This window comes from Pollachius pollachius (genome assembly GCF_949987615.1).
Source record: "Pollachius pollachius genome assembly, chromosome: 4".
NCBI lineage: Eukaryota > Metazoa > Chordata > Actinopteri > Gadiformes > Gadidae > Pollachius > Pollachius pollachius.
Genome location: NC_136937.1, coordinates 19086795 through 19112771, shown reverse-complemented (window position 1 = coordinate 19112771; position 25977 = coordinate 19086795). Strand labels below are relative to the sequence as shown.

General features: G+C 47.0%; 1 protein-coding gene across 4 annotated transcripts; it reads left to right on the top strand.

The window, feature by feature from the left end:
- Positions 1-361: 361 nt before the first annotated feature.
- Positions 362-25967, top strand: jmy (junction mediating and regulatory protein, p53 cofactor). 4 transcript variants are annotated; one of them, XM_079735145.1, is made up of 10 exons: positions 362-1605; positions 5770-5943; positions 14064-14214; positions 17125-17294; positions 17499-17664; positions 18908-19098; positions 19758-19844; positions 20281-20367; positions 21402-21936; positions 22032-25967. In XM_079735145.1, exons 1-10 carry the CDS (start codon positions 763-765, stop codon positions 22349-22351), a joined length of 2724 nt encoding a protein of 907 aa, XP_079591271.1. In that variant the 5' UTR covers positions 362-762; the 3' UTR covers positions 22352-25967. The 4 variants fall into 4 exon arrangements, with proteins under 4 accessions (XP_079591271.1, XP_079591269.1, XP_079591270.1 ...); XM_079735143.1 differs by having other exon boundaries at positions 17499-17691; XM_079735144.1 differs by having other exon boundaries at positions 17481-17664.
- Positions 25968-25977: the final 10 nt, after the last annotated feature.

Here is a 25977-nt window from a genome sequence, read left to right as displayed (position 1 = left end):
AAAATTACGTCAAGACGTTACTGCGTGCCTACGTCAGAGCTTTGCCCCCACGTGCCGATGTTTACGTGGGAATAAACAAGGCGAGAATGTGTGATTATATAGATAAACAACAACCAATAGGATGGAATATACAAATAGCAATAATCAACCAATAGGGTTAGGCTGTATATTGTTTTGTTGCTGTTAAAATAGTTTTGTTACAATGTATACTCTGGAAGCGAATGCTAACCCCGCCCCTGATGGGAGGGACCGCCCCTCAGGAACGCCTCTTTGCTGCTTGTAAACAGAAGCGCCCACGTGACGCATAGCCCGTCCGCAGCCCGTCTGACACACAAAGAGAGGCGCAGACTTTAGCGTTAGACGCGGCAGGTGAGCGGAGCAGGTGGCATGCTGAGCGACATAAGCCCCAGATATTTGACCACGTCGACTTTTTTCCCCTTCTCTGAAGCTCTGGAGAGGTGTCTGGCCTTTTAAACGCCATGTGCGTGTGACGGGAACGAGCAGTGGCCAAGACAGACGTCAGGATCGCTTTTTTTGGGGACATTTTCGACTTCGATGTGAACGTGTCAACAGAGCAGGGTGGCCTTTGTTGTGGAGCCACTTTAGCCGAGTGGATCGCTCGTTTCCAACTTGCTGGGGCTGATTTGTGTGTAGCTCGCATTAAGCTGACCAGAGCCTCTTTAAAACCGGTCGACGTCGAAGGGATTGTTTTTCCTTCGGGCTGATTTAACGCATCGACGTGTTTTTCAGAAACCGAATGAGATGTCGTTCACGATGGAGGAGTCTCTAGAGTCGGGATGGGTGTCCGTCCGGCCGAATCTCTTCGAGGAGACCGAGCGCCATAAGTTGGTCTTCATCGTGGCGTGGAACGAGGTGGAGGGGAAGTTCGCCATCACCTGCCACGACAGGACCGTCCAGAGACGGACCACCGACAAGGACCCTTCCTTCGACTACTACTCCACGTCCCCTCTGCCCATGACATCGAACGCGAGTCCCTCGAACAGGAACGATGGGTCAGAAGTTAGAGTCGGAGCGAACTCCAGCACCAAGAGCAAAGATGGAGGGAGGAAATCGTTTCCTCCCGGTCCTCCGAGGCCCCCGGAGACTGCGCGTAAAGCCCTAGGGTCGTGGGACGTCTTGTCCCCAAAAGTGATGGACATCGAGGTCCTGGAACCAGAGTACTTCTCCCCCGGAGAACTTGCCTCCCCAGATCACTGCGACACGGAGGGGAAGGACAGCGGGGGCCGTGAGGAGTACAGCTGGGCCGGCCTGTACTCCTTCCAGGACATGCGGGCAGCACACCTCCAGCTCTGTGCGGTCAACTCAGACTTGGAGCCCTGTCTGCCCGCCTTCCCCGAGGAGCAGGCCGGCATGTGGACGGTGATCTTCGGGTCGCCCGAGGTGTCGCAGCGGGAGACGGACGCGCTGTGCTACCAGGTGCAGGTATACCTGGGCCATGCCCTGGACACCTGCGGATGGCTCATTCTCTCGCAGGTGCTGTTCTCCGAAAGTGACGACACGGAGGAATACTATGAGAACCTGAGCGAGCTGAGACAGAAGGGCTACGAAGACGCGCTGGAGAGGGCCAAAACGCGTCTCCAAGAGGTATACAACTGATTATTCTTTAAGATATATCATCAGCCCAGCAGGTTATCAACTTCATATTGTGAATTTGTGACCATGACAATGGCAATGTTCTTGGAAGGTTCACGTGGCCACTGGCCCGTAGCTCTGCAGTTGAACAGGGTCTGAACTGATACAGTGAACTGATACAGTGTTTTCAGACGTTGAGCACATCGTGTAGGGGGCATGCTGCCCGTCGACTGACTGGTAGGGCCAGAGTCCATGTCATGTCATGTCAGACAATCCGTCCTCGTGGTCTCCTCTTTCCCAAACCTTTCTCTTTGTTTCCCTAAGCCCAAGAGCTGCCATCTGTTGCTGGAGGTTCACAGGCCTGTAATATGATCTGTGAGCTGGCTGAGGACCGACTCAGTGGAGGTTCAGAACAATTGGAGGCGGGATTACACGAGTGGAACAAAAATGTCCAGAGAGTTGCTGAAGTAACTTTTCAACTGTCAGAGTTACAATGACAACCACGTAGTGTTTAAACATAGATGGAAAGCACAGACAAATATCAACTTGGGATTTTTTTCTTTTTTTTTTACAATAGCAAAAATGCCATGTCCATTGTGTTGTTGTCCCTTCAGAGTTGACCACCTAAAGGCTGTGTTCGGTCAAAGGCTTATTTTCCATAAAGATATAAGTAAGCTTTGTAATATTTAAAGATCCGCTCATCTCGTTTGCATTAAAACAAAGTAGGGCCGTATTGCTCTCCTATCGAAGGTATGTGTGTTGCAAAGTCATAGTTTGGGGCGTTTGTTATACCTCTGATTTGTTCTAAGCCAAAGTAAACAGTCCTTGATTCCAGTGCATATCATATAAAACAGTGAAGTACGTATCGTATCGAGAGCAACGGCCCCATGTTGTACTGCTTCTGGAGTCTCAAGCGGTGGACTGGGTCTTGTTGCTGTCCATAACAGGGTAAGAAGTGTGGTCGGTCTGAGCCTAGGCCCTGTACACAAGGTTACTGCCCCGGCCAGACTCTCAGACTGTAGTGTTGTCTCTGTCGTCACCATGGCAACACATTAATTAGTCATGCACCTTAGTAACTGCTTACAATAGTCTCACATACTCTCCTACCATTCGTAGCTCCTATTAGCTAAACTATTATCATCTTTTTTTATCACTTTTATCAGTTTAAAGTTTAAACCCTTTCCACAATGAAAAGCGTGAACAAAAGGTGATCAACTTTTCATTCCCTAGACAGGTGATGTTGGCGTGATCTCATCATTCCTTCGAATGATGAAACGAATGGAGTCCACCCACCAGCGATCAGCTATTACAGGATCCAAAATTACAGGAATTCATGCTAATCCACCTGGATGTATAACGTGACTGACACCATCAGGGAATAATTACACACAGGGTCTTCTCATTAGGCCAGACAAAGACTACAATGCCCACTGTGGCGAGGTCCAGGCTGTACCGGTAACTCGGGCTAATGGGGCCTTTGTGCTCTGCTGAGGGCACAATGTTAATGTTCAGGGGGCTTTCACACTGCCCCGGCCAACGCCAACATCTGGCCAATAAGCCGTACCCGTGGCCGGTCGTCGTAGGATTATGCTTTTGGTTGGCAAACATGTTAAGTTGATGCGGGCCGGTGTTCTACAGTTTGGTGTTGGTGTTTGCTGGGGCTGTTTGCAAACACCTTAAAACCCCCCCTGCTGTATCCACTGATGTCGGAGCTGGGATGATGTCGTCGCTGTTCTCTCACAGGTTTGTGGGAGGGATATTTAGTAGCTTTGTTCATAGTTAAGAAAACCGAAAGGGTGGCATTTACCAATGGACCTGGTCTATTGTATTTGATCTAGGCTACAGCCGGTCACAAATATCCCCAAATAAAAATGCCACGAGTCTCATAAACCGTGAACATAAATAATCACAATGTTCGTAGCAAAATTCATCAGAATCTTCATCATTAAACACATAATTGGACAGAGAAGTATCCTCTTCACTATCTTCCCCTGGTGACATCACAATAGGTAGTGTCTGTCGACCCAGCTCTACGATGAACAGACTCACTCCAGCCTACCAGTTGGTCCAGTCCAACGTCTCCTACAAGTTGTTTTCATACATGTGGAGAAGGTGGAGACAGACATTTTTTCTGTTGTCTGTGTCAACCTCTTTTTAACCAGACTCCACATGGTCTGATGAAAGGTTTGTGGTGGGGATGCGGTGGGAGGGTACTCATTTACTGCCAACCCACTTGACACAACACAGGGCAGCATGTCAGTCCAATCAGCCTTGGAGAAGTCTAGGGAAAGACGGTTACTTTGTAGTCCTTCAGCAGACACTTTTCTTGCAGTACAGATAGGACATCAGGGTTTGATTCCAGCATCTTTGGGCTGGGATGATGGATTACCCCTTGTATGATTGGCTTTCCTTCCATATGTTTAATAATTTCACTTGAGATGTTTCCATGTTTTCCACAAGATGTCCATGTTTGTCCATTTAAATTCTCTAGAGGTTGGCAAAAGAACAATGTAATTTTGTTCTTTGGCCAAAAAGGTGATAGAGTACTACCCTTTTATGAAAGCAACTCACTAATCCTTTGTTGTTGTTTTGATTCAGCTGCCCAGATATCTAAGAGGCAGTCTGTATACTTTTAGTAGAGTAGTGGACACAACACAGTAGAACGTTCTCACATAGAATGTACTCATTTGTCATTTACATGATTGAGTGTTTGTTAAACAAAGTGTTATGGCTCAGTTTGGGAATCCCTTCTCCAGGCTTCATACTAGCGGTTTCTTTGCCAGCCCAATGAAATACTGACTATTTTTATACGTGATTATATAGCAAGGTTAGGAGGTTAAGGTTAGGAGGTGATCCGCTGGTGGTAAGTGGTGAGTCTGTCGAGATGAACAAACCACTAATAATGTGGACGTACACGTACACCACACAGGCTTAAGATAAGGCTCTGTAAATCAATGTATCTTTCTATGGTGCATGGTACTTTTCAAATGCATGTCACCCTCTACTTGTTCAGGAAGGCAGGAATTCTCCCTTACTGCCAGAGAGTGCCACCTCGTTTGAATAGGATATCCCATTAAGTCAAGTTAAATTTTATTCCAAGTTTATTTTTGTGTCGTTTTGCATAGCACATGCTCAGGCGTGTGTCTGAATATTTAGCTAAGGGCGAGGGAGCAGGGGGGTTGGCCAGTCAGCCAATGAGCAGCTGCACGGAACGAGAACTGAGAGCAAGGTTGGCCTGTGGTTACCATGGAGACCCGGGACCAAGGTAAACAGTAAGAGTAGTGTTTTAGGAGTGAATTACCCAGTGTGCACCCTGCGCCCCACAGCTCAGCGCTACGAAGAGCTAGCCCAGGGTCGATAGAAAGACTCTTTCTTCATGTTTATAGCTGAGGAGGACGTTTTCCAGCGCTTATGGATGGAGGATCAGGTTTCAGGGTCATGAGGCGAGACTGAAGGACACGTTTGGTCCCGTGTGAGCTCGGCCTACCGTCACTGAGTCCAAGCATCACTTTTGTCTTGTGTGTACAATGGCTGGTTTCATTACCCTGTAACAATGCAGGACCTGTATCGATGGCTGGACATTAGGCAGTAGTCTGGTGCAGTTGGGTCCCCATTGTTCAAGTTTAAAAGTGTGCCTTTTATGATGTCACTTGACTACAGAAAACTCCATTGACTTGCATTTTATACATTCGATAGCTGGGCTTGCATGTATTCACTAAACTTTGAAAGGAATCTTTGTTTAGCACCCTTTGCTATCATGAATAAGTAAACACAAAGATGGCTACACACCCACACCCATAGACGTGTAATATTCTGCATTAATCAGCAATAACAACCGTTAACCTTGTATGAACAACATAGATCTTATAATGCAGTTCCAGCATGGCCTACCAGGACACTCTGTTGGCAATCCAAATTAGATGTTTTCCTAAATATTTATCAATATTTCACCAGAATAGTTGGTTACAAAATGACATTTTTGTTCATAAGCAACAAGCGTTGATTTGAGCGCCGATAATCTCGGACAGAAATGTTCACCTAATTGTGATCTTGAAGTACATGAGATGGTCTGTTTGATGTTTGAATTTACTATTGTATCTGACCTTGCTTCAACACCAACCACAGCATCCACACCCCGTTCTCCCGTGAACCGTTGTTGATGTTGTGTCCTGCCAGCTGCTGGAGCGGCACCGGGCCATGGACAGCATGGTGGAGCTGCTGCAGGTGTACCCTGAGGAGGACCGGGCGTATGGGGAGCTGCTTGAGGACACCACCCAGCTCTACCAGTACCTGCTGCAGCCCTTCAGGGACATGAGGGAGCTGGCCATGTTGCGCCGGCAGCAGATCAAGGTACCGCACTCCGCTCGCCACCGCGAGGCCATCCGTTACACCGTCCACAGAACATCTAATCACATTTAGCTCATCGATGTATCGATTGAGTCATTTATTAATTATAAATCACAACAAATAATTGCTGCTTTATGTTGGAGTTGTATTAAAAATATTTGGTCCATGGATCTATAAAATTGATGAGATGAGTTTTTGCACGCACGCGCACACCCCATCTGCTTCAAGGATTGATCTCCACAGATTGTAGACCTTGTTTTATCGTAAGCTAACTGAGCCAATTCTTGGGTCACTTTCTCTCCTGACTGTGGTTTAGGTTGCATTTAGCTCACTATTCATGTGGGATGTCGGCTCTCAAGGCCAAGTATGGTATGCAGGGTTTGGCCTGCACACCGTACACACAATGCTAACTCATGAGCGAACCATTGGTCCTCTCTCCAGGCGGGCTGGAGGGAGGGAGCGCTGTGGTCGCTGTGCTGGCAGGGCTGCTCTGAGCGGCCTTGTGAGTTCATCCTGATCCTGCCAGTTCACGTTCTGGTTCTCTGCAGATCAGTCTGGCCTCCATCCCGATGAAAGCCTCTCCCAAACATTTACTAAAATGATCATCACCACCGCTAGGGGGAGGGAGCTTCAGCTCATGGCGGAAAGGGAGGCAATCAAAACAAAAATCATGCACAGAAGGCTTTAGGATCTATGAAATCGGCTTGAGCAAGAGTGTCACTTGGTTATCTCAGCCATCTCATGGCTAGTGTTCTTTAAATCAATTGCTGGCCTTTCAAGGTCAGACTGCTATTGACCACGAAACGCACACTTGAGGATCTGGACGGGCTCACAAGGCTCTGTGGGGCTGCTCTCGGTGGCCTGAAGCAGGCCGAGCAGAGGATCAGCTAGAGAGGCTTTGCCCCCCGCTACCCCCTACCCTCACCCACCCTGAGCGGCTTAACAACCAGCAGAAGTATTATTACAACAACAACTGCTCAACCACTCTTGAGGCTCTGCTGCGGGCTCTACTGCAGGCTCTACGGCAGGCTCTACTACAGTCTCTAATGCCGGTTCTACTACCGGCTCTACTGCAGACTCTGCTGCATGCTCTACTGCAGACTCTACTTCAGGCTCTACTGCAGGCCCTACTTCAGGCTCTACTGTTAGCTCTACTGCAGGCTCTACTGTTAGCTCTACTGCAGGCTCTACTGTTAGCTCTACTGCAGGCTCTACTGCAGACTCTACTGTTAGCTCTACTGCAGGCTCTGCTGCAGACTACTGCAGGCTCTACTGCAGGTTCTGCTCCAGACTCTACTGTAAGGTCTGCCTGAAGCCCTGCCCTCCCTGTCGACCACTACCCTTTGGCTTTGTTTACGCCTGTGTTTAAAAACAAACAAAGATGACATGTTCGTTTTTTTGTTGAGTCATTATTGATTTCTACGTTGGTCATGGATTGACCAGAAGGGTTTTTTGTCAGCAGTCATCAGGGTTAACTGCTGAATGTGCTGCTGAGCCTTATTAAGGTTGTGTTTCTCTCCAGCAGACTCCATGCTGGGTTAGGTTTACTCATTGTAGATATTTATCTAAGATGCATTAACACCACCAGCTGCTATTTAACTACCCTGTTGACCTTTTATCAGTTCTAACATTACCAGGAGGATGGGTTAGAAGCTGATCTGCATCTTGCTGAACAGCTCAGCCAAGATGTCTGCCAGGAATGAGAGGCCTTCTTTGTGATACAGCTATGATCTTTGTTTAACTCCTCTGAAAGAGGTTTAGATGTGCTCATCAGAAGCATTATGAAGCTAGCTTTTAATGAAGGACATCTGGTTATTCCATTTGAGCGTTATTATTTAGACTTAATGTTGTACAAAGAAATCCAGAGGACAGCAAAATGCCCAGATGACACCAATGTAGTCCTTGAGGGTCATTTCAGAGAATGGCTTCATGCTGATCGAATCCAAAGGATAATTTAAACTCAATCCGTCTTTTCACCGGCGGGATTATTAGAGGAATATGCCACTTATTCGTATTGCGGCGGATGTAAATAGTTTTTAACGTATTTGCATTGTGTCAAGATAACGCTGCTCTATTTTTATTGCATTATTTATTTGATTTTGTTTTGGCCTGGCGGGACTGTACAGTTATGGGGAAACACTGGTTTCCATACAGTGTTTGTGAAGGGCCGGTATCAAACCACAGCCTGGTCTGTTGGCACGGACAGTATTTGTTTGCCCCCCTCTTTCTAGATATTTGCAGACATATGTTGAGCCTCTTGCTTATGCTAGGGTAGTGGGAATTAAACTTGTCGGTTGTCTGAATGTCCTGCTCATAACTGAATCAAATCATTCTACTAGTCCTTTACATGTCAGCCTTGTCAGCCTACGTGTCTCCGAAGTCTCCTGAGGACGCAGGGAGGTTCCTCACCGCCTGATTAATATGATGTGATCGGCAGGTTAGGCTTAGGACCTTAGCTCAGGAGGTGCAGCGGGTTGGCTGTTAACCGGGAGGATGCTAGTTCGATCCCCGTCTCCTCTTAGCTGAGTGTCGCAGTGTCCCTCACCCTGACTGCTCCTGACAAGCTAGCTTTCTCCCTGCATGGTTGACTCCAGCATCGGTGTGTGAATGTATGCATTAACCATTGTAAGTTGTTTTGATAAAAGTGTCTGCTAAATGTAAATGTAATGGGAAAATCAAGTGAAGTTCAGGGCGCAGTAGTCTGGCTCCTGTGGCCCCTGTTGCCGGTGGGACGCGGGACAGACCAATTCCTGGTAGTGAGGAGCTATACGGTCCGGCAGACAGGGCTGGGTGTGGGCGTTTCACAGCGAGCCTCTTCCTAAACAGGTGGGACTTCATCGGGTTTTGGCAACACTAGACTTAGTGAAGAATATGATCCTCCTCGTTCAACTGCCCAAAACTGTTCAAATGATGAATATTTAAAGATGTTTTAAATAAAGGTCATAGGTTGGACACGTATGAAACCACGGTAAACAAGCCCTCACATTTTAAAACGTCAAATATGAAAGACCCCAGCAGCTACGATGATACTGGTTGGTTGGATGGTTGCGGAAGGCCTATTTGATTGTACTATTGGCTTCATTGTGCTTTGAATATGGGCTAGGCCACCTTGTGTACAAATATGTAAAGCAGATCTGGCCCTACTCTGGCAGCCCTCAGCCATTCATTCTTCCACACAGCGTGCCATCTGTCCCAGACCTGTTGTCGCACTAATGGACTCCACAGGCTCTGCTAAACATCTTGCATCTTTGATGAGCACCTCCTTATGCCTTCACCTAACGGAACCCTAGACCTGACGTCTAGAAGGTACACTTCGATGTTCAAAAGTAATTATTGTGAAACTCTTATCACATCAAAGCTTTTCACAGACACTGGATTATTATTGTGGAGTTTAGGAAATATCATAAATATTTAGTAGGTGTCTGTAAGAGTATTTGCTCAGTTTGACATAAAGGGATTGACATAACATTCAAAGTTCGAAGTTTCCACAAAAACAATATGTTGTTGTTTCACCCAATTGCAGATGGCAGATAATTTCCTTGTAGTATTCTGCCTGCATGGAGTCTCATCCTCTTTTTCCAACCGGCAGCTGTCCTGCTACTGCAGGGGCAAAGGTTCTGCAAACAAAGCTGTATGCAAATGACTTCCTGATGCAGACACAGTTGGCAGTTGGCTTCTCCCAAAACAATGGCAGAGTGGATACAGAATCATGGTAGAAAAGTGGATCTTGACAATGGTATAGAATCGTATACTGAGGTATTTGCATACACTTTGCGTCCTGTTTGTGCTGATAATGTGAGAGTTTGATATGGTAAAAACTCATAGTATGTTAAATCACTTGCCGTCAACCAAGTGTTGGTAGCCATACTTGAATAACCACGTGACCAGCATAACATATGAACGGCCTCTTGTTGAATAGGCTATAGGCCTATGTCATGCAATAATTGAAGACCGGAAGAATGTCGATGGGTAGGATACGGCTCTTCCACTCAGGTGTTTACAATGGCGAGGCGGATAGATACCGCTGGAGATTTCTTTCCCGGGGCTGTGAGCCGGAAGTAGAAGGAGACGATAATCATGTTCTTGTCGAATGCAACCCTCCTGTAGCATTCAGCAGCGGCGTGTGACCTCTGAAATCATCAAAAGCAAGAGCGCCATTGTGAATCTATTTTGTGTAATTATCATGTACATCACATAAAAAATGTAGAACGATGTAGCTTCGTCTTGCTCTTTGTATGCCATCTTTCTCGAATGCCGCCTGAGTTTGTTGTTGCTGGTGAGGTAAAGAGGTCAACTGGTGGCTCTTTTACCACTAGTTGAAATGGGTACAGCGCCACCTATCGTACCGGGTATGGCATGCTTCGGCCAATGAATCGATTTTCTCCCCGCCATGTATACTCAGAGAATTGCAGATTTCCAATTGAGGAGCATAGTCGAACTATGGCTGTAATCGGATTAAGCGTTGCATGTAAACGTACTGACTGTGTTGCTAGCTAGCTGGACTGTGTAGGATAGCACTAAGTGTAATACATGTCAGATAAAACATATCCTTTTTAATTAATCGCTGTCAACTGCGGACGGAAGCTGCCGTTGTTGTTGTAGATAGAAAGGACCGGAAGTTCTATATCCCTACTAAGCATTCCTCCGCGTTCTGGAAGCAGGAGGTGTGACTTAGGGCTATTAGACATATGCTAAGAGTTTGTGCGTCATTGAGTCTGTGAATATTATTCCATATTATCAGTTCAATTTTTGAACAACATCAAAAAGAATAACTAGAAATAACGACCGGATTATCTGATCTTAAACAATGGACATGAACAGGTGATTGGCTGATGAGTGAATGAATGGTGTTCAGGGCTAAAATAAATCCATAGAGGAGGATTCATTCACTACCAGGTAGTGAATGAATGGTGAAGAACCGATGACGGGGCAGTCCTGTGTGCGTGAGAGGAACGGGTCTCCGGTTACCGGAGGGCCGTAAAGCGTCATGCATAATAGATGGAGCTCCGGGGACATCTGTGAGGCGCTGGTCTGGTCGCCGTGGGCACAGGTTGATCTAGATGACGCAATTTCATTATCCATAGAGACAGAATGCAGAGGTCCTATTTGGACGCTGCGCTCTGACGCCTGCCGTCGCTGTCCTCCCGCCAGATGATGCAGTTCATATACCAAAACATAGAAGTAGAATGTGGTGTGGTGAACGCAGAAAAATAAGGTCTCACAGCGGGCGTGTATGACGTTTCTATCATGTGACTGTCATTATGACGGATGACTCTGTAGTCTCTCCATCTTGGATCTGAGGGTTTTGCGGTAGCTCAGGAGGTAGAGTGGGTTGACTGGTAACGGGAAGGTTGCTAGTTAGATCCCTGGCTCCTCCTGGCTGAGTATCGAGGTGTCCCTGAGCAAGACCTCACCCTGACTACTCCTGACGAGTTGGCTGTCGCCCTGCGTGGTTGACTCCACCTTCGGCGTGTGAATGTATGAATGAGCGTTTGTAAGTCACTTTGGATAAAAGGGTCAAAATCCCCTAAAATGTCAAAACCAATATGTAAACCAAACTTTTAATGCCTCCTGCCTCCTGCTCGCGGAGTTCCAGTCCCAACGTTGGGATGTGCCCGGCGAGTTCTAGTGGGAAAACGTCTTAAAGTCTCTCATCCTCAATTAAAGCCACACAAGCTAGTGAGAGGGCCAGGGGTTTCCATCCCCTGGGTTTCCTGGCCCAGGGGATGGGTGTCACCCCTCCCTTTGAGTGAGCCTGTCTGTTTGGGACTCCTCTCCATTTGGGTCTCTCTGTGGTTTGTCCCCAGCAGCTGTAGAGCTGAGGTGTTGACGGACAGCCAGGCTGCTCTTTGTTCCTAATTATAGAGCCGGGGAGAGGAAGTATACCCCAGAAGAGACCTTCTGCACACTTGTGTGACCTAGTATTTTTGCCTCTATGGGAGTCAATTTAACACATTTTATTTGTATAATCTGTTATCATAAATGATTGCAAAACTATCGCCATTATGAGTGAAATTATAGTTTACACACGGCGGTGTGAACGACGCAGAGCGACAGCCAACTCTTCTGAAGCAGTTAGGGTGTTGTGACTTGCTCAGAGACAGCTCGACACACAGCTAGGAGGAGCCGGGGATCGAACTAGCAACCTTCCGGTTACCAGTCAACCCACTCTACCTCCCGAGCCACATGCCGCCCGTACTCCAGCCACTAGAGGTTGCTAATGGCAAAACGTATCTAGCGCAGGTTTAAATGAAAAACATTGACACAAACTTATTGGGACCATTTGTTATCTTACTATTCTCTGAAAGTAAAAGTGGTTTAAAGGAAAGAGAAATTATGAAGAAAATTGTATCTTAGTCAAGCACGTGCGCGGGCACACAAACTCTCACACACTCAGGCATTCTCACGCTCACACTCTCACACACTCTTACACTCTCAGACACCCACACAGACTCACACCTGAGGCCATTTCCTATTTTGATGCATTGAACTTGTGATGGATGAACCTTGGAGGCCACTCTGCTATTCATGTGCCCGTCGGTCATAAGAGGGCGTCACATCACACTACAGCACTAGAGTCTGTCTCCAGAATTGAAGGACTTTCTCTCTGGGTCCGTTCCATGTCTACTCCCTGGAAGAACACCAGAAAAAAAAAGGGTTTTTAATTTCCTCCTGTTCACTTCTGGCAGTGTGGTGCTCCTCGTGTTACGTCTCCTTTACTCCTTCACCCCGAGGTGTTACCACTTCCTCTGCGGCCTCACTCTGGCCTTTTGCTTTCATTCCTGCTCTCCTCCCCCACCCTCTCCCTTTGCTCCTTCCTGTAACTCGCTCTCCTCCTCCCATTTTCCTCTTAACACACACACACACACACACACACACACACACACACACACACACACACACACACACACACACACACACACACACGTAAATCAACCAGTAAGCCGTGGTTTGGAGTGCGATTTACATCCAGTGTTATCTTAGATGTGGGACATATATCCGGGAGGCTTGTGTTCACAGGCTGCCGCCTCATAGCAGGATGAACGGGGGCTGCCCCAGGAGTACATTTTGTTCCAGCTGCCCCCTTCTCTCTCTCTTGAATGCAACAGAACAGCCCTTCCACGTGGCAGCAGTGTTCTGCTCTCACAGGGTCCCTCCCAGAGCATGAGGAGAGAAGCACACCCTGTGGTCGGGGCAAAAGGGAAAGGGATTCATTTAGGAATTGCCATTCTCAGCTTATATGATTCTGAATTGATTCACAACTTTGATTATTATTGAAATGTTTCCTTCCCCCTTTGTCTTAGGTTGCCGTGTTTACATTATTGCCAGCACTTGACTTTTTCAAGTAATAAAACAACATCCTCTTGTACACGCTTTACTATGCTTTCATGCCCTATTTTTGCCACACCACCTTCCTTAGCCCACAGTTTACCCGAGGAGATTCTGAAATGAGCTCCCTAATGTCCTGAGTCTATACAACATTTTTAATCGGGACAAGTTATGAATCGAGAATTTGCTTGGATTCGACCCCAAGAGTCCAAATCTTATCTTGAGGTACCAACGGACTCCAACCTCTACCTTTGGTGGAGGTTCACTGCATACACACTGGGCTATTGATGCTTGACTTCAGGAAGGCCTTTTGGCAAGGAAAGCAGCACTTTGTCTGCTTCCATTCAGACAGTATGCTTTTATGCTTTCTTCTCTCTTTGGATGAAAGCGTCTTCTAAAGGAATAAATGTAAGATATGAGCATAAAATTAAGCATAATTGGGAATCTGTATAAATTTTACAAATGTAGTAGAGAATAAAACCCTACTCAACAGGGGCAAAGGTAATTAATGTCTCAAAATGTGAACACTAACTTCAAAGCCATTTAGTGTAATTCAGATGTAGTTTTATACCTTTATTCGTCTTTCGGTATCATGTCATTTGTCTTTGTTTACTTTGTGAAGCAATCTGTAAATCAAATCCGTACTACAATACGTACTCAAAAAATTTGTACTATATACATATATAAAGTGTGTTTATGTATGTGTGCGTGTGTGTGAGTCTGAGTATAGACCGCCATGGGCACTGAATGGAAACTGAGTCTAACAGGTGTGTGTGTGTGTGTGCGTCCTGCAGATCACCCTGGAGACGGAGCGCCTGGGGCCGCGCCGCGTGGAGGCGCTGACCCGGGAGGATGAGGAGTGGCAGAGGAAGGCCCACGCCGCGGTCCTCTCCATCCAGAGCCTCACCGCCCGCTTCTTCCAGACCACCGCCCGCGCACAGAAGGGTGAGCAGCGCTGTGTATTCGCTGGTGCGGGAAAGAGGAATACATGTGCTTGATTTGACCTTAAAGGGGTGATATCATGCCTTTTCCCTTTACTTTAGACTGCTATATGACGTATGTATACATGTATTACGTCTGCTAAGCTAGAGAAATCTAAGTGCGAGCCAGGGGGAGTATTCATGCCCACCGAGAACGCCACTCAATAAGGGCGTGAATCACCTCGTTGCAATGGGCGGTGCTGAAGTACAGAATTCCCGCATCCCGGCTACCCGCAATGCTTACGACTTCTCGGGGGAGTGAATTTGCCGAAACACATGCAAGGCGTTCGACCAATCAAAACAGAGTTGGCGTGCTCACCAATCACAGCAGAGTGAGCTACTCGGGAGGCGGGCCTTAAAGCAACATGATACAAAACGTTGTTTTTGAAAAACGCTTGAAAAGGGGTATTTCTAAAATACAGGCATGTAACTCTACTCTATTAGTACCCCCAAATGCAATTATTAACCCTAAAAATGCATGATATGGGATGGGCGGGGATGGTTGTGAGTGTGATTCTTGGGGAACTCTGTTTTATCTTGATGTCATCATGTGGCGTCTTATGATCTGTTGGAGAAGACGTATTCTGCTGTGATGGTTGATTCAGGATTAAGGGCTGTTCCTGTTAGCATGTTAGCTCATTCACCATGTTCTTGGCTTGCTAGCATGCTAACATGCTAACGGCCCTGGGAGCAATCTCGTGTACTTTCTTCAGAAAAAGCCCCTGGCCTCTAGTTTACACACTGTAACCAAAGCATTGAGATCCTCACTACAGTATTCTCCTGTCCAACCATAATCTACAAAGCGGGACATGCCAAACTGACCTATTTAAGCCCTCGCATCAAGCCATTGGAGTCCTTAAACCGCGGCAACTAGGGGTGGCCACGCTCAATCAAATTATGATAAATAAATGAATACATTTGATTATTCGTAATGACATGGGAATGTAGCTGTAGCAGGTATTTTATAAAAATACATATTTTTCATTTTTGTCAACATGGGCCTAAGAAGTAAGGCACATGTTTATCAAATATGTAAAAAGCAGAAATAATAATAAAAAACACAATTGCAATCGGTGTACATTAAATACATGTCTGTGCCTCTCCGCATCACGCAGGGGTATCAACCATAGGACTGCCCACACGCGCACAAGACGTGGCGACCTAAAGAAGCCAAGTGTGGAAATATTTACTAAGGGACAGTCAGGGATAATACATGTATACAATATGATGCATGATATGATACATGATACATGATATGGTAAATTATGAACTATTTTTTCTGGCGAAGGAATACTTTACCAGCAGCCTCCTCCAGGCCTGCACGATAAATCGTTATAAAATCGCGATCTCGATTCGCCCCTGTGTGGATTTAAGTTTTAAATTACTTCGATTATTATTATTATTTTTTTGATATATTTTTTTGAAGCCTTCATTAACAGGTGTGTGGAGTTGGTTCTGTAGTTATAAAAGGCCAGCAATTAAAGACAATGTGCTACTATATGTCCAAAATAAATAAATCTGTGTTTGATACTGCACTTTAATCAGTTATAAAGGGCCATATGAAACGCAACGTGCTAGAGGTGCCAAAAAAATATGTTTAGTACTGCCATTTTTTTTTTTTTGTCATGGTTCAAGTGTGCAATAAAAATTAAATTTCGTGAAAAAAAGAAATTGTGGCAGAGAATCGTGATATCAATTCTAAGCTAAAAAATCGTGATTCATATTTTTCCCCGAATCGTGCAGGCCTACCTCCGTCCCAGTGGAGAGAGTCTTTTCCACATTTCATTTTCTGTTGTAAATTGCTTGGAATTAGTATTATTTTGGCAGCTACCAGCACTTACAATGAAATATGCTATTACAATTTTTTATCTTATGGCTTTTTAAAACCTATGGAGCATTCCTTGGTGTAGCTCTGGGGAAGGAAGAACCCCCGTCTGTCTTTATTTGATAAGAACAAGAGGGGGTCAAGCGTTTGGGACGGTGGTCCTCGATGTAGTAACGCTTTCCTCCTGGAACTCCAGCGGTGGACATCTATTCTGGCTAAACATGTTTAGGATAAGATTGAATGGAGCATTATTATTGGAAGATATACAGTATCTCTCAGTGAGGCAGTGAATGTTCAGGCTCACATTGTCGGCACAGACATCAAAGCAAATTAAGAAAAACAGCCCAAAAAGGGTTCTCACTGTCTAAACTATGGAGGTGTGATGGGAGGAAGCACAAGATGAAACCAAAAGAGGCTCTCACGGTCTACAGCCTGGTTAATGGTCCAAACACATGTTGGCCACAGTGGTGTTACAGATGCAAACCAACACCTTTCAAATGGAGTTCTCAAGGTGGGAGGAGAATAGAAACAAAACATATTCAATTAACGAGTATTAAAGTAAAGGTTATATCAGTTGTGATAGTATTGTCAGGATAAGTTTTTCCACAGCAGTAAAAGAATGTGTATGCCTGCATCTCTAGTGTTTTGTTTTATTCTTACCTGTCAGAATCAGAATTAGAGTTTCTTTTATTACATCTTATTGTACAAGTACACAAGAGTAAAATTCTGAGGCTTGGTTCCTCAACAGCCACTTAGCAGCATCAATACAAGATAAAGATAAAGATATAAAATAAAGATAAGTAAAAATAAAAACAAGTAACAATAGTAGCAGCATCAATAGATCCAAATAATGGATAATAATAATAATAATAATAATAATACAAATTAAATAAAGTAACTTTAAGGAAAGAAACTAAAACTAAACTAAAACTGAAACTAAAAAATGAGGTGTAGTAGAGTCTAAAGTGCAAGTGTAAAGTGTTCAAGTGGTAGTGGAGGTCTGTAAAGGCCTAACTGCGTGTGACCGAGGTGTCCCCCTTGTGGTTCCAGCCATGTACGAGCGGATGCGCGCCGACCAGAAGAAGTTTGGTAAGTCAGCCTGGGCCGCCGCTGCCGGCCGCATGGAGCAGCTCCAGTATTCTGTCTCCAAGGAGACGCTTCAGCTGATGAGGGCCAAGGAGATCTGCCTGGAGCAGAGGAAGCATGGCCTGAAGGAGGAGGTATTACATCCCATAATACACGCTGATACTCATTCTCGCTAACTAACACCACAGGTGTCAGTCCACACACACACACGCACGCGCGCCCACGCACGCACGCCCACACACACACACACACACACACCAAAAGTATACAGTCCGTGCACGAGGCTTCTCCAGTCTGTCTGGTGTCTCTGTCCGTCTAAGGCGGTGTGCTGTCTCCAGATGCAGAGCCTGCAGGCCGGGGCAGACGCCATGCTGCGCCTGGACCAGCTGGAGGCTCTGTACTACCAGCTGCAGCTGCAGCTCTACGACATCCAGGCGGAGGTGCTGCGCTGCGAGGAGCTGCTGCTCACCGCCCAGCTGGGCAGCCTCCGCAGGGAGATGACAGGTGGGCCTCCTGGGGGCGCACGCCATGGTACTACTGCTGGGAACACACACAGACACACACACACACGCAGGCAGACACACACATGCAGGAGGACACACACACACACACACACACATGCACGCAGACACATACATGCATGCACACACAAACACGCACACACACGCACGCACGCACGCATGCACATACACACACAGGGGCACACACACATATGGGCACACACACAGGCACACACACAAATAATCACACACACGAAGGCACAAACACCCACTGAGGCACAAAAACATATGGGCACCCGCACGCACGCAAAAATACACACACACATATACACATACAAATACACATACCTACATACATATACACACTCATACACATGTCGTTACACCCCTACTACACACAAACCACTGCGTTGAGGATGTGATGTGCTACAAATCCAAGATGTACCACAACGGTCTCAGAGAACTATCGATCACACGTTTCCTTGACGACGCAAAAAACATATTCTCAAAGCGCTGCTTAATTAATTTAATTTCGGCAGATTCAATCGATTCCATACCCAATAATATTCTAGATGACAGTGTGGTGGGAACATGGCCCACGTCAATCGTTTCTGTATAAACTGAGTAGAATAAGGAGTCATCCAAACTTATAACAATTATGGTCATATATTTAATTAATAAAGGCACAATAACATGCAACAATCATACATCAAACATACGTAATCTGAGGCCCAACATATAATCATCCGAGGCCTCAGATGGGAGTTCGCCCTGTGTCCCTCCAAGAGCTCCGCAAGGAGAAGTTCAATGCATGGGCAAAAGCGAGGACTTCTTATTCAGTGTTGTCAGCTGCTGAGAACAGCTGTACCCCCCAATAAAACTATAGTATTGGTTAACCAGATGGTCAACTATCGATGAGCCTCCTCAGGATGTCATAAAGGGGGTCATAGCTGCGCCCGATCAGTTGGAGCCCTTGCTCCTCGACCTTCCCAAGGGGGTCAGGATACAGGCACTTACCAACAAGTACCAACATACCTGACAAAATGGCAGTTAGAGAAACAGAATGTGAAAAAAGAATTTTCCCAGCAACTCCTAGCTAATCATTGTTGGTAACTGTGCTATAAGTGGAATAAAGCACTCCGCTCTGTCCCGGAATGGGAGCATTCAGTACTGGCGTTGGAGAGCCATTTCTGTGTACTCTGGACCCTCACGTGTCTTTCTTGTGTCACCGTGTCTCCCGGCCGCAGAGCGCCAGGACGAGGTGGTGTACTACGACGCCTACGAGAGCCCCGACGCCATGCAGGGGGGGGAGGAGGGCGGGGTCCCGCCCAGCCCCCTGACGGAGGAGCAGCTGGCGGTCCTGCAGAACAAGACCCGGCAGCTGGAGGCACGTAGGGGCCGCATCACCTCCAAGAGAGCCTACCTCAAGAACAAGAAGGTAGGCACGCAGCGGTTCTGCTGGGCACTGGGACGTCAAGCAGCGGTTCTGCTGGGCACTGGGATGTCAAGCAGCGGTTCTGCTGGGCACTGGGACGTCAAGCAGTGGTTCTGCTGGGCACTGGGACGTCAAGCCGTAATTCTGCTGGGCAGTAGGATTCCTCGGAGGGCCTTATCATTTACATCGACTCCTAAAGGTGCTGGCGGTAAAACGTTTTGAGCCAACATTAAATGTTTGTGGTGAATCTTAACAGTGGACGGTGAAGCTTTCACCCATGGTGCGTTGGTGACTATACACCAGCCTCCTGTCTAGTGGATGTGTAGTGGTTTCATTCAGTGTGCAGGGGTGCCTGTATATCATCTGTAGAGCGGATGGGTAATTGTCTCGTCTGGGGCGTCTGTGGCTCAGGAGGTAGAGCGGGATGGCGGTTAACCGGAAGGCTGCTAGTTCGACCCCCAGCTCCTCCTAGCTGAGTGTCTGAGGTGTCCCTGAGCAAGACGCCTCACCCTGACTGCTCCTGACGAGCTGGCTGTCGCCCTGCGTGGTTGACTCCGCCGTCGGTGTGTGAATTTGTGAATGATTGGTTGTAAGTCGCTTTGAATAAAAGCGTCAGCAAAAAATCCCCTAAATGTAAATGCCCCTTCGTGGTTTTATTTCAGGAAATCTGTATCGTTAACCACAACCAGAAGATGGACCAGCGCCAGGGCTGCCAGGCAGACAGTGATTCCATCCAGGCACTGGACCAGGTACACTGTACTATACTCACTATACTCACTATCATCTCTATCATCACATGCTTTACCATCACAATGTATTCCTCCATCCAACATATTCATCCAACATATCCAACTGTCCCATTCTGTCCAAAGGGACAGCTATCAGTATATTTGTCAGAAGTAGGAGAAATAACAATATATCGCTGTCGGTACAGTAAGGATGTTCATAGAACCAAGTGCCCAGCACTTACAACTGCTAGGTTAACCCATTCCCGTATACATCAAAGATAGCTAGGATAAGATGCTACACAACTAAGTACTTTTTTTATTTTTTTTTACATGAACCACAGATCATTCATAACATGTCTGCTTCAAGATTTAGGCTTTATGCTATGGGCTTCATTTCTGAAGCATATGATCCTGGGGTTAACCTCCTTTACAACATGTCTTCCTCATCATCTCCCAGAAAGCCGAGGATGAAGAGGAGAAGAGGAGTGCCAGGGTGGGCCAGGAGAGACAGACGACTCTACTGGGACTACGCAGCCACAGCCAGGTCTGGTGCCTACTGGCCCTCACCCCCCTTCTCCTGCTGCCTCTCCTCCCCCACCCCTTACTCATACAGTTAACACTGAGACCTGGTCCGGCAGTCCTACTGTGTTATAGCAGAGCCTCTGACCCAGCAGTCCTATTGTTTTACAGCAGAACTTCCTGGGGGACCGAAGCGATGCTGATTTGTGCCAGCAGATGAAGCTTTCAGAAGGGTTTTTTTGTATAGAGTGTTTCTACAGTGGTCAGTTGACACAATGTTTATTTGAAACCCCTACAGACAGCTTTAACCTGTTAACGAGCTACACGATTTGCTTAAACAAATATGAAGCGAATAAAATAATGCTCTGGGTTCACCTTTGGTGACATCACTGGCAGAGGGTCATTTTGACAAATAGGAGCACAGGGGGAAAAAAATGTCAAACCTGCGTACTCCGATGTCTGAGCCAGCTGTGTTTGTGGTTTGCTGACCTCATCCTTATAGAGTCACTGTTCTGTGGGCTTCTTAACCAAGAAACCATTCCAGGCTCTCTCCTTGTGTTTGTTGTTCAGCACACACAAGTCCCTCTCTGACTCCGGGGGATGGAGGCACTAGCGGCCAGTGTGCTGTGTTGTCTGGGACGTGTTGATCCTAATGTCCTGACACTCAGGACTCGGGCACTGAGCCCACCTTCTCTGTTTTTGTTAAAAGAGTGCCTTTTCCGATGTCATCAGCAAGGGGGGCCGTGGCGGCGAGTTGTGTGTCCTTTTGGACACTCCTAGTATAACGCTGTGGTTTGTGTGGATGGTGACGCTCTGTCTGATCAGCGGATGATTTAAAGTCTGCGTCCGAGCGAGGGTTAGGCTTCCCGGACACCTACAGGTACAGCGTAACGCTACGGTGTGTGGTGCATTTCAAACAACGTGCACAATGACGGTTGTCCCGCTTGACTTGAAACGTGAGAAACAACCAATGTATCCAAGGTGCAGACCGCGGGGACCCCCTGAACGACCAATGGTTTCACTGATCTCTCTGGTTTGTTCTTCTCTGGTCCCGTGCAGCGCTTCCCGGGCCATGTGACCCTGAAGTCCAGCCGGCTGCGCCTGGGCCTGCCCCACCCCCGGAGGAGACCGGGAGCCCCCTCTGCCGGGGCGGTGGAGACGGCCAGCACCCAGGTAGCCAGCGTCCAGACGGACCACGGCCTGGACCTGAGTCCCGCAGTGCCCCCTCACGACTGCGGGCACCAGAGCGCGTCTTTACCTCCGGGGCGGTCTGCGCCCGGCAGCCCCTCCTCCCTCGCCCCGTTCTCCTCCATGCCTCCGCCCTGCTCGGCCTCCACGCCGGCCCTCTCCTCGGCCGCCGCTCCGCCCCCACCTCCTCCTCCTCCACCCCCCCCGCCCCCTCCCTCTCTGGAGGACCTGCAGGGTGAGGTGGGGCCGGAGGAGTCCAGGGGCCCCCAGCCCGGGGCCGGGTGCCAGTCCCTCCCCTTGGCCCTGTCGCCCTTCTCCCCGCGCTTCTTCGACAGCAGCCAGCTGCTCAATGCCCGGAAGAAGCTGAGGAAAACGGCGTCGCTGGACTCCTCCACCTGGAGGAGAGGTATGCGCATTAGATCGTTATTTATTAGATGTACTATTTTTATTATTTACTTATTTATGTTTAAATGAGACTCTGTTATTGTGTGTGTGTCCCAGCGGGCTCCCCCATGGACGAGGTCCTGGCCTCCCTGAAGCGCGGCTGCTTCCGGCTGCGCAAGGCGGAGCTGCGCGTGCTGCCGGACCCCGACCAGGACGACAGCGAGAACATCCTGGCGCAGATCCGCCAGGGCGTGCTGCTCCGCAAGGTCCGTGGCCGGCCCACCGATCACGGCCAACGCCGGCCCGCCCCCCGCTTCCCCTCCTCGGCCGACGCCCTGACCCGCAGCATCCACGAGGCTCTGCGCAGGATCAAGGAGGCGTCGCCCGAGAGCGAGTCGGAGGATGAGGGCCTGCCCTGCACCGACTGGGAGAACTAGAGTCTGGGACCTGGAGGACTAGAGCCTGGAGGACTAGAGCCTGGAGGACTAGAGCCTGCAGGACTGGAGCCTGGAGGACTGGGGCCTGGAGGACTGGAGCCTGGAGGACTAGAGCCTGGAGGACTAGAGCCTGGCGGAGAAGAGTCTGGCGGAGTACGGAGTAGAGCCTGGAAGACTAGAGCCTGGCGGAGTAGAGCCTGGCGGAGTAGAGCCTGGCGGAGTAGAGCCTGGCGGAGTAGAGCCTGGAGGAGTAGAGCCTGGCGGAGTAGAGCCTGGCGGAGTAGAGCCTGGTGGAGTAGAGCCTGGCAGAGTAGAGCCTGGCGGAGTAGAGCTAACTCAGCAGACTCAGAGGAGACGCAGGAGTCAGCCCTCAGAGCAGCGGCCCGGTGGATCTCCTGACTCCTGCATGCAGCTCAGCGCTCTGAATCTGGCTCTCTGCTTTCCAGTGTGGGGTTGATTTTCTTATTCTTGCGTTAAAGAGGGAGCAGACTTTGTACTCCTTCATCAGTTTGCTGTGATGGGTTTGTTACATTTGATGGGGTGAGGTGGTTTTTATTTTAGGTTTTGTAATTACACACTGATATAAGAATCAGGATGTGGTCACTGCTGAACTCCAGCTCCACACATGAAAGTATTATGAAAATGAACCCAAATATATTGTTTTAAAAAGGACTTTTAATGCAAACAATAATATTATAGCAATAATAATAATACATTTTATTTGTAGAGCACTTTACATTCGAAAATCTCAAAGTGCTACAGAGTTTAAAAGAAAAAAAAGGGTTGTTAAAACATCCATATACAGTTAAAGAGAAATTAGCAAAAGGCTTTTTTAAAAAGTTAACTCTTAAGGTTTCATTTTAAAACAGCTGTAGTCTGTGGGGCCTTCAGGGGGTCAGGGAGGGCGTTCCATAGTCTTGGGGCAGCAGCAGAGAAAGCCTGATTGCCCATGGTGTGGAGCTTGGTCTTAGGTGGGCTGAGGGTGTGTGTTGATGCACAGCGAAGGGGGGGGCATGTCCGTGGATGCACTGGTGGATGAGGAGGGAGACCTTGTGTTCAATTCTGAATGTGACAGGGAGCCAGTGAAGGGATTTGAGGATGGGGGTAATGTGTTCATATTTGCGCACCCTCCTCAGGATCCTGGCAGCACTGTTTTGTATGTACTGGAGCTTCTGGATGCTCTTGCCAGAGATCCTTATGAGGAGTGCATTGCAGTAATCCATCCTGGAGGAGACAAAGGCGTTGATGAGCTTCTCTGCATCTGCCAGGGTGAGTGTAGGCCGGAGTTTGGCAATGTTTTTGAGGTGGTAGAATGCGGTCTTGCGGAGGTGATTGATGTGGGTGTCATAGTTCAGTTGCTCCATTTTAACACCCAGGTTGGTGACAGATGTGGAAGGGGGGATGTTTTAGCCAGAGAAAGTGATATTGGTGATGTGGGAGGAGCGAGGCTGATGTGGTGTGCCGATGAGGATGGCTTCTGTTTAAGAGCTGTTTAATTGAAGAACGTTGAGCTTCATCCACGCCTCTATCTCCTCCAAGCAAGTGGTCAGTGTGGATGTTGGCAGGGGGCAAAAAGAAGTGGGGGTAGGTACAGCTGTGTGTCATCAGAATAGCAATGGTAAGATAACCCATGCCTGATGATGACATTGCCCAAGGGGAGCATGTAGATGGAGAAAAGGGTGGGGCCCAACACCGAGCCCTGGGGTACACCGCAGGTGACACTGTGGGTGTGTGATTTTGCTTTGCCAAGGGCGACGTGCTCGGTTCTACCGGTGAGGTAAGAGGTGAACCAGTTGTGTGTATTTCCTATGAGTCCAATGGTGTATTGCAGGCGGTGGAGGAGGATATTGTGGATATAGCAATATTATATTTGCCGGTGTAGAATCTAAAAACAATGTATGTTGTTACATATATTGATTTTGCGCTCACGGTTTGGTATATCGATTGTTTTCCAGGGAAAACATCCAAACTAATGCTAGCTCTCTATAGACCACTCTCCCGCCACTTACTGAAGGATGATCTGACTCCTGGGGGAACCTGAGGAAACCTTCTTTGAGGTGGTCCTCACTGAATGCATTCTGCTGCAACCTGATCAACACTGGTCTTGTTATCAACCAGATCAACACTAGTCTTGTTATCAACCAGATCAACACTAGTCTTGTTTTCAACCTGATCATCCGTGGTCTTGTTATCAGATTGTATCCAGATGACAGGAAGTCTTGGCTTGTTAACATGTCCCTCAAGCAGTCCTCAAGTATTCTGCTGAACATAAACTCACATGGTTCCCACTTCCTGGTTCAACTAGGTTACATCTATGCCACACCTGTTAACTATTGGTGACACACGCATTAAAATGTTCTGTAATGTATTGTTAAAAAGGCACCATATTACTCTTTAACGTATCTGAAATTCATTCTCATCTAAGGTTCCCCTGATAGGTTGAGTATGGCGAACATGTGCGATCATATATCTGAACACGGCAGCCTCCAGCATGATTTTATTGGGGGTTAAAGGCAAAGACGGAGTTAGCTGAAGTTTAAAGTTGTGGTGACTAGTGGTAGTGATCCTCTATCCTGATGAAGGTATTGTTCATATGTTGAGATCTGGTTCCCTCTGCTGCTCCAAATGGCCTCAAAACAATGTGGGTTGTGTGTGTGTATGCGTGTGTGTGTGTATGTGTGTAATCTTTATATGTAGTTTTTTGTACTGTCAGTTTCAACTGCCTTTTTTCATCATTTGAATGTGATGTGTTACTGGAGGTGTTTCTGTGTCGTTTTTTATACTGATTTATTACGTGTACATTGTGTCAAACCTTCGTTGTCTTTGATTTGAAAAGACGGGGAAAGTCATTGTAGGAAACCACTTGCACTGAGTACAATCAGTAGGGTTGAAGATGTACTGATAAGAACCAACAACTGCTGTCTACACACAGGAGCTCTCTCTACTCTCTACTGAGAGGACAACTGTAAAAACAATTGAAACTGATTCATCCAAACCTTTTTCTAAATCGCTGTCTTTAAGAATGAAGCGTGCCGTTGTAAAGGCTCCGTCTACAGTAATGAACAACCATATATAAATAGATCATGAATTTCTGCACACCTGTGACTAGTCAAATTGATTTAATGTTTTTCCCGTGAATTGCTGTCCTGTCCATGATTATTGTGTGTGGGCTGGTGAAGCAGATGTATTATCGTATTTTCATTCTTTATTTTAATATATATATCAAAATATACTTTTTTTTTAGATGTTTATAAAATCCAAACAATTAAAATCCTTGTTATACATTTACATTCTCTGGTACAGGACACAGCTTTAACTCTGTGGAACTCCCTGTATGACCAAATACCTGGCTCCTTTCAAAACAAGCCTATTAAGTTAAGTGCAATAATTTAACAAAAAGATGTTATATGAATAGAACTATTGAAGTGGAATTTATGAAAAGTATATCTCTGCATGCGATAAATTGAGTATTTATTAAAAACCTCAAATTTTAAAATGTAGAATTTATAAGGCAGTATCAAAGAATGGAATATACCTTTTTAAGATTTATGATGCACTGCATTTCTCATCCTTTCCTACCATTACATTCCTATTTCCTTTCTATATTGTATTTCAAATAAACACAA

Bases quoted from the DNA above. Each gene is read 5' to 3' on its own strand.
- jmy (XM_079735142.1), top strand. From the start codon at position 763: ATGTCGTTCACGATGGAGGAGTCTCTAGAGTCGGGATGGGTGTCCGTC. The intron at 14,215-17,124 runs GTGAGCAGCGCT...TTGTGGTTCCAG, and splicing joins CACCGCCCGCGCACAGAAGG to CCATGTACGAGCGGATGCGC. The intron at 17,692-18,907 runs GTACTACTGCTG...TCCCGGCCGCAG, and splicing joins TCCTGGGGGCGCACGCCATG to AGCGCCAGGACGAGGTGGTG.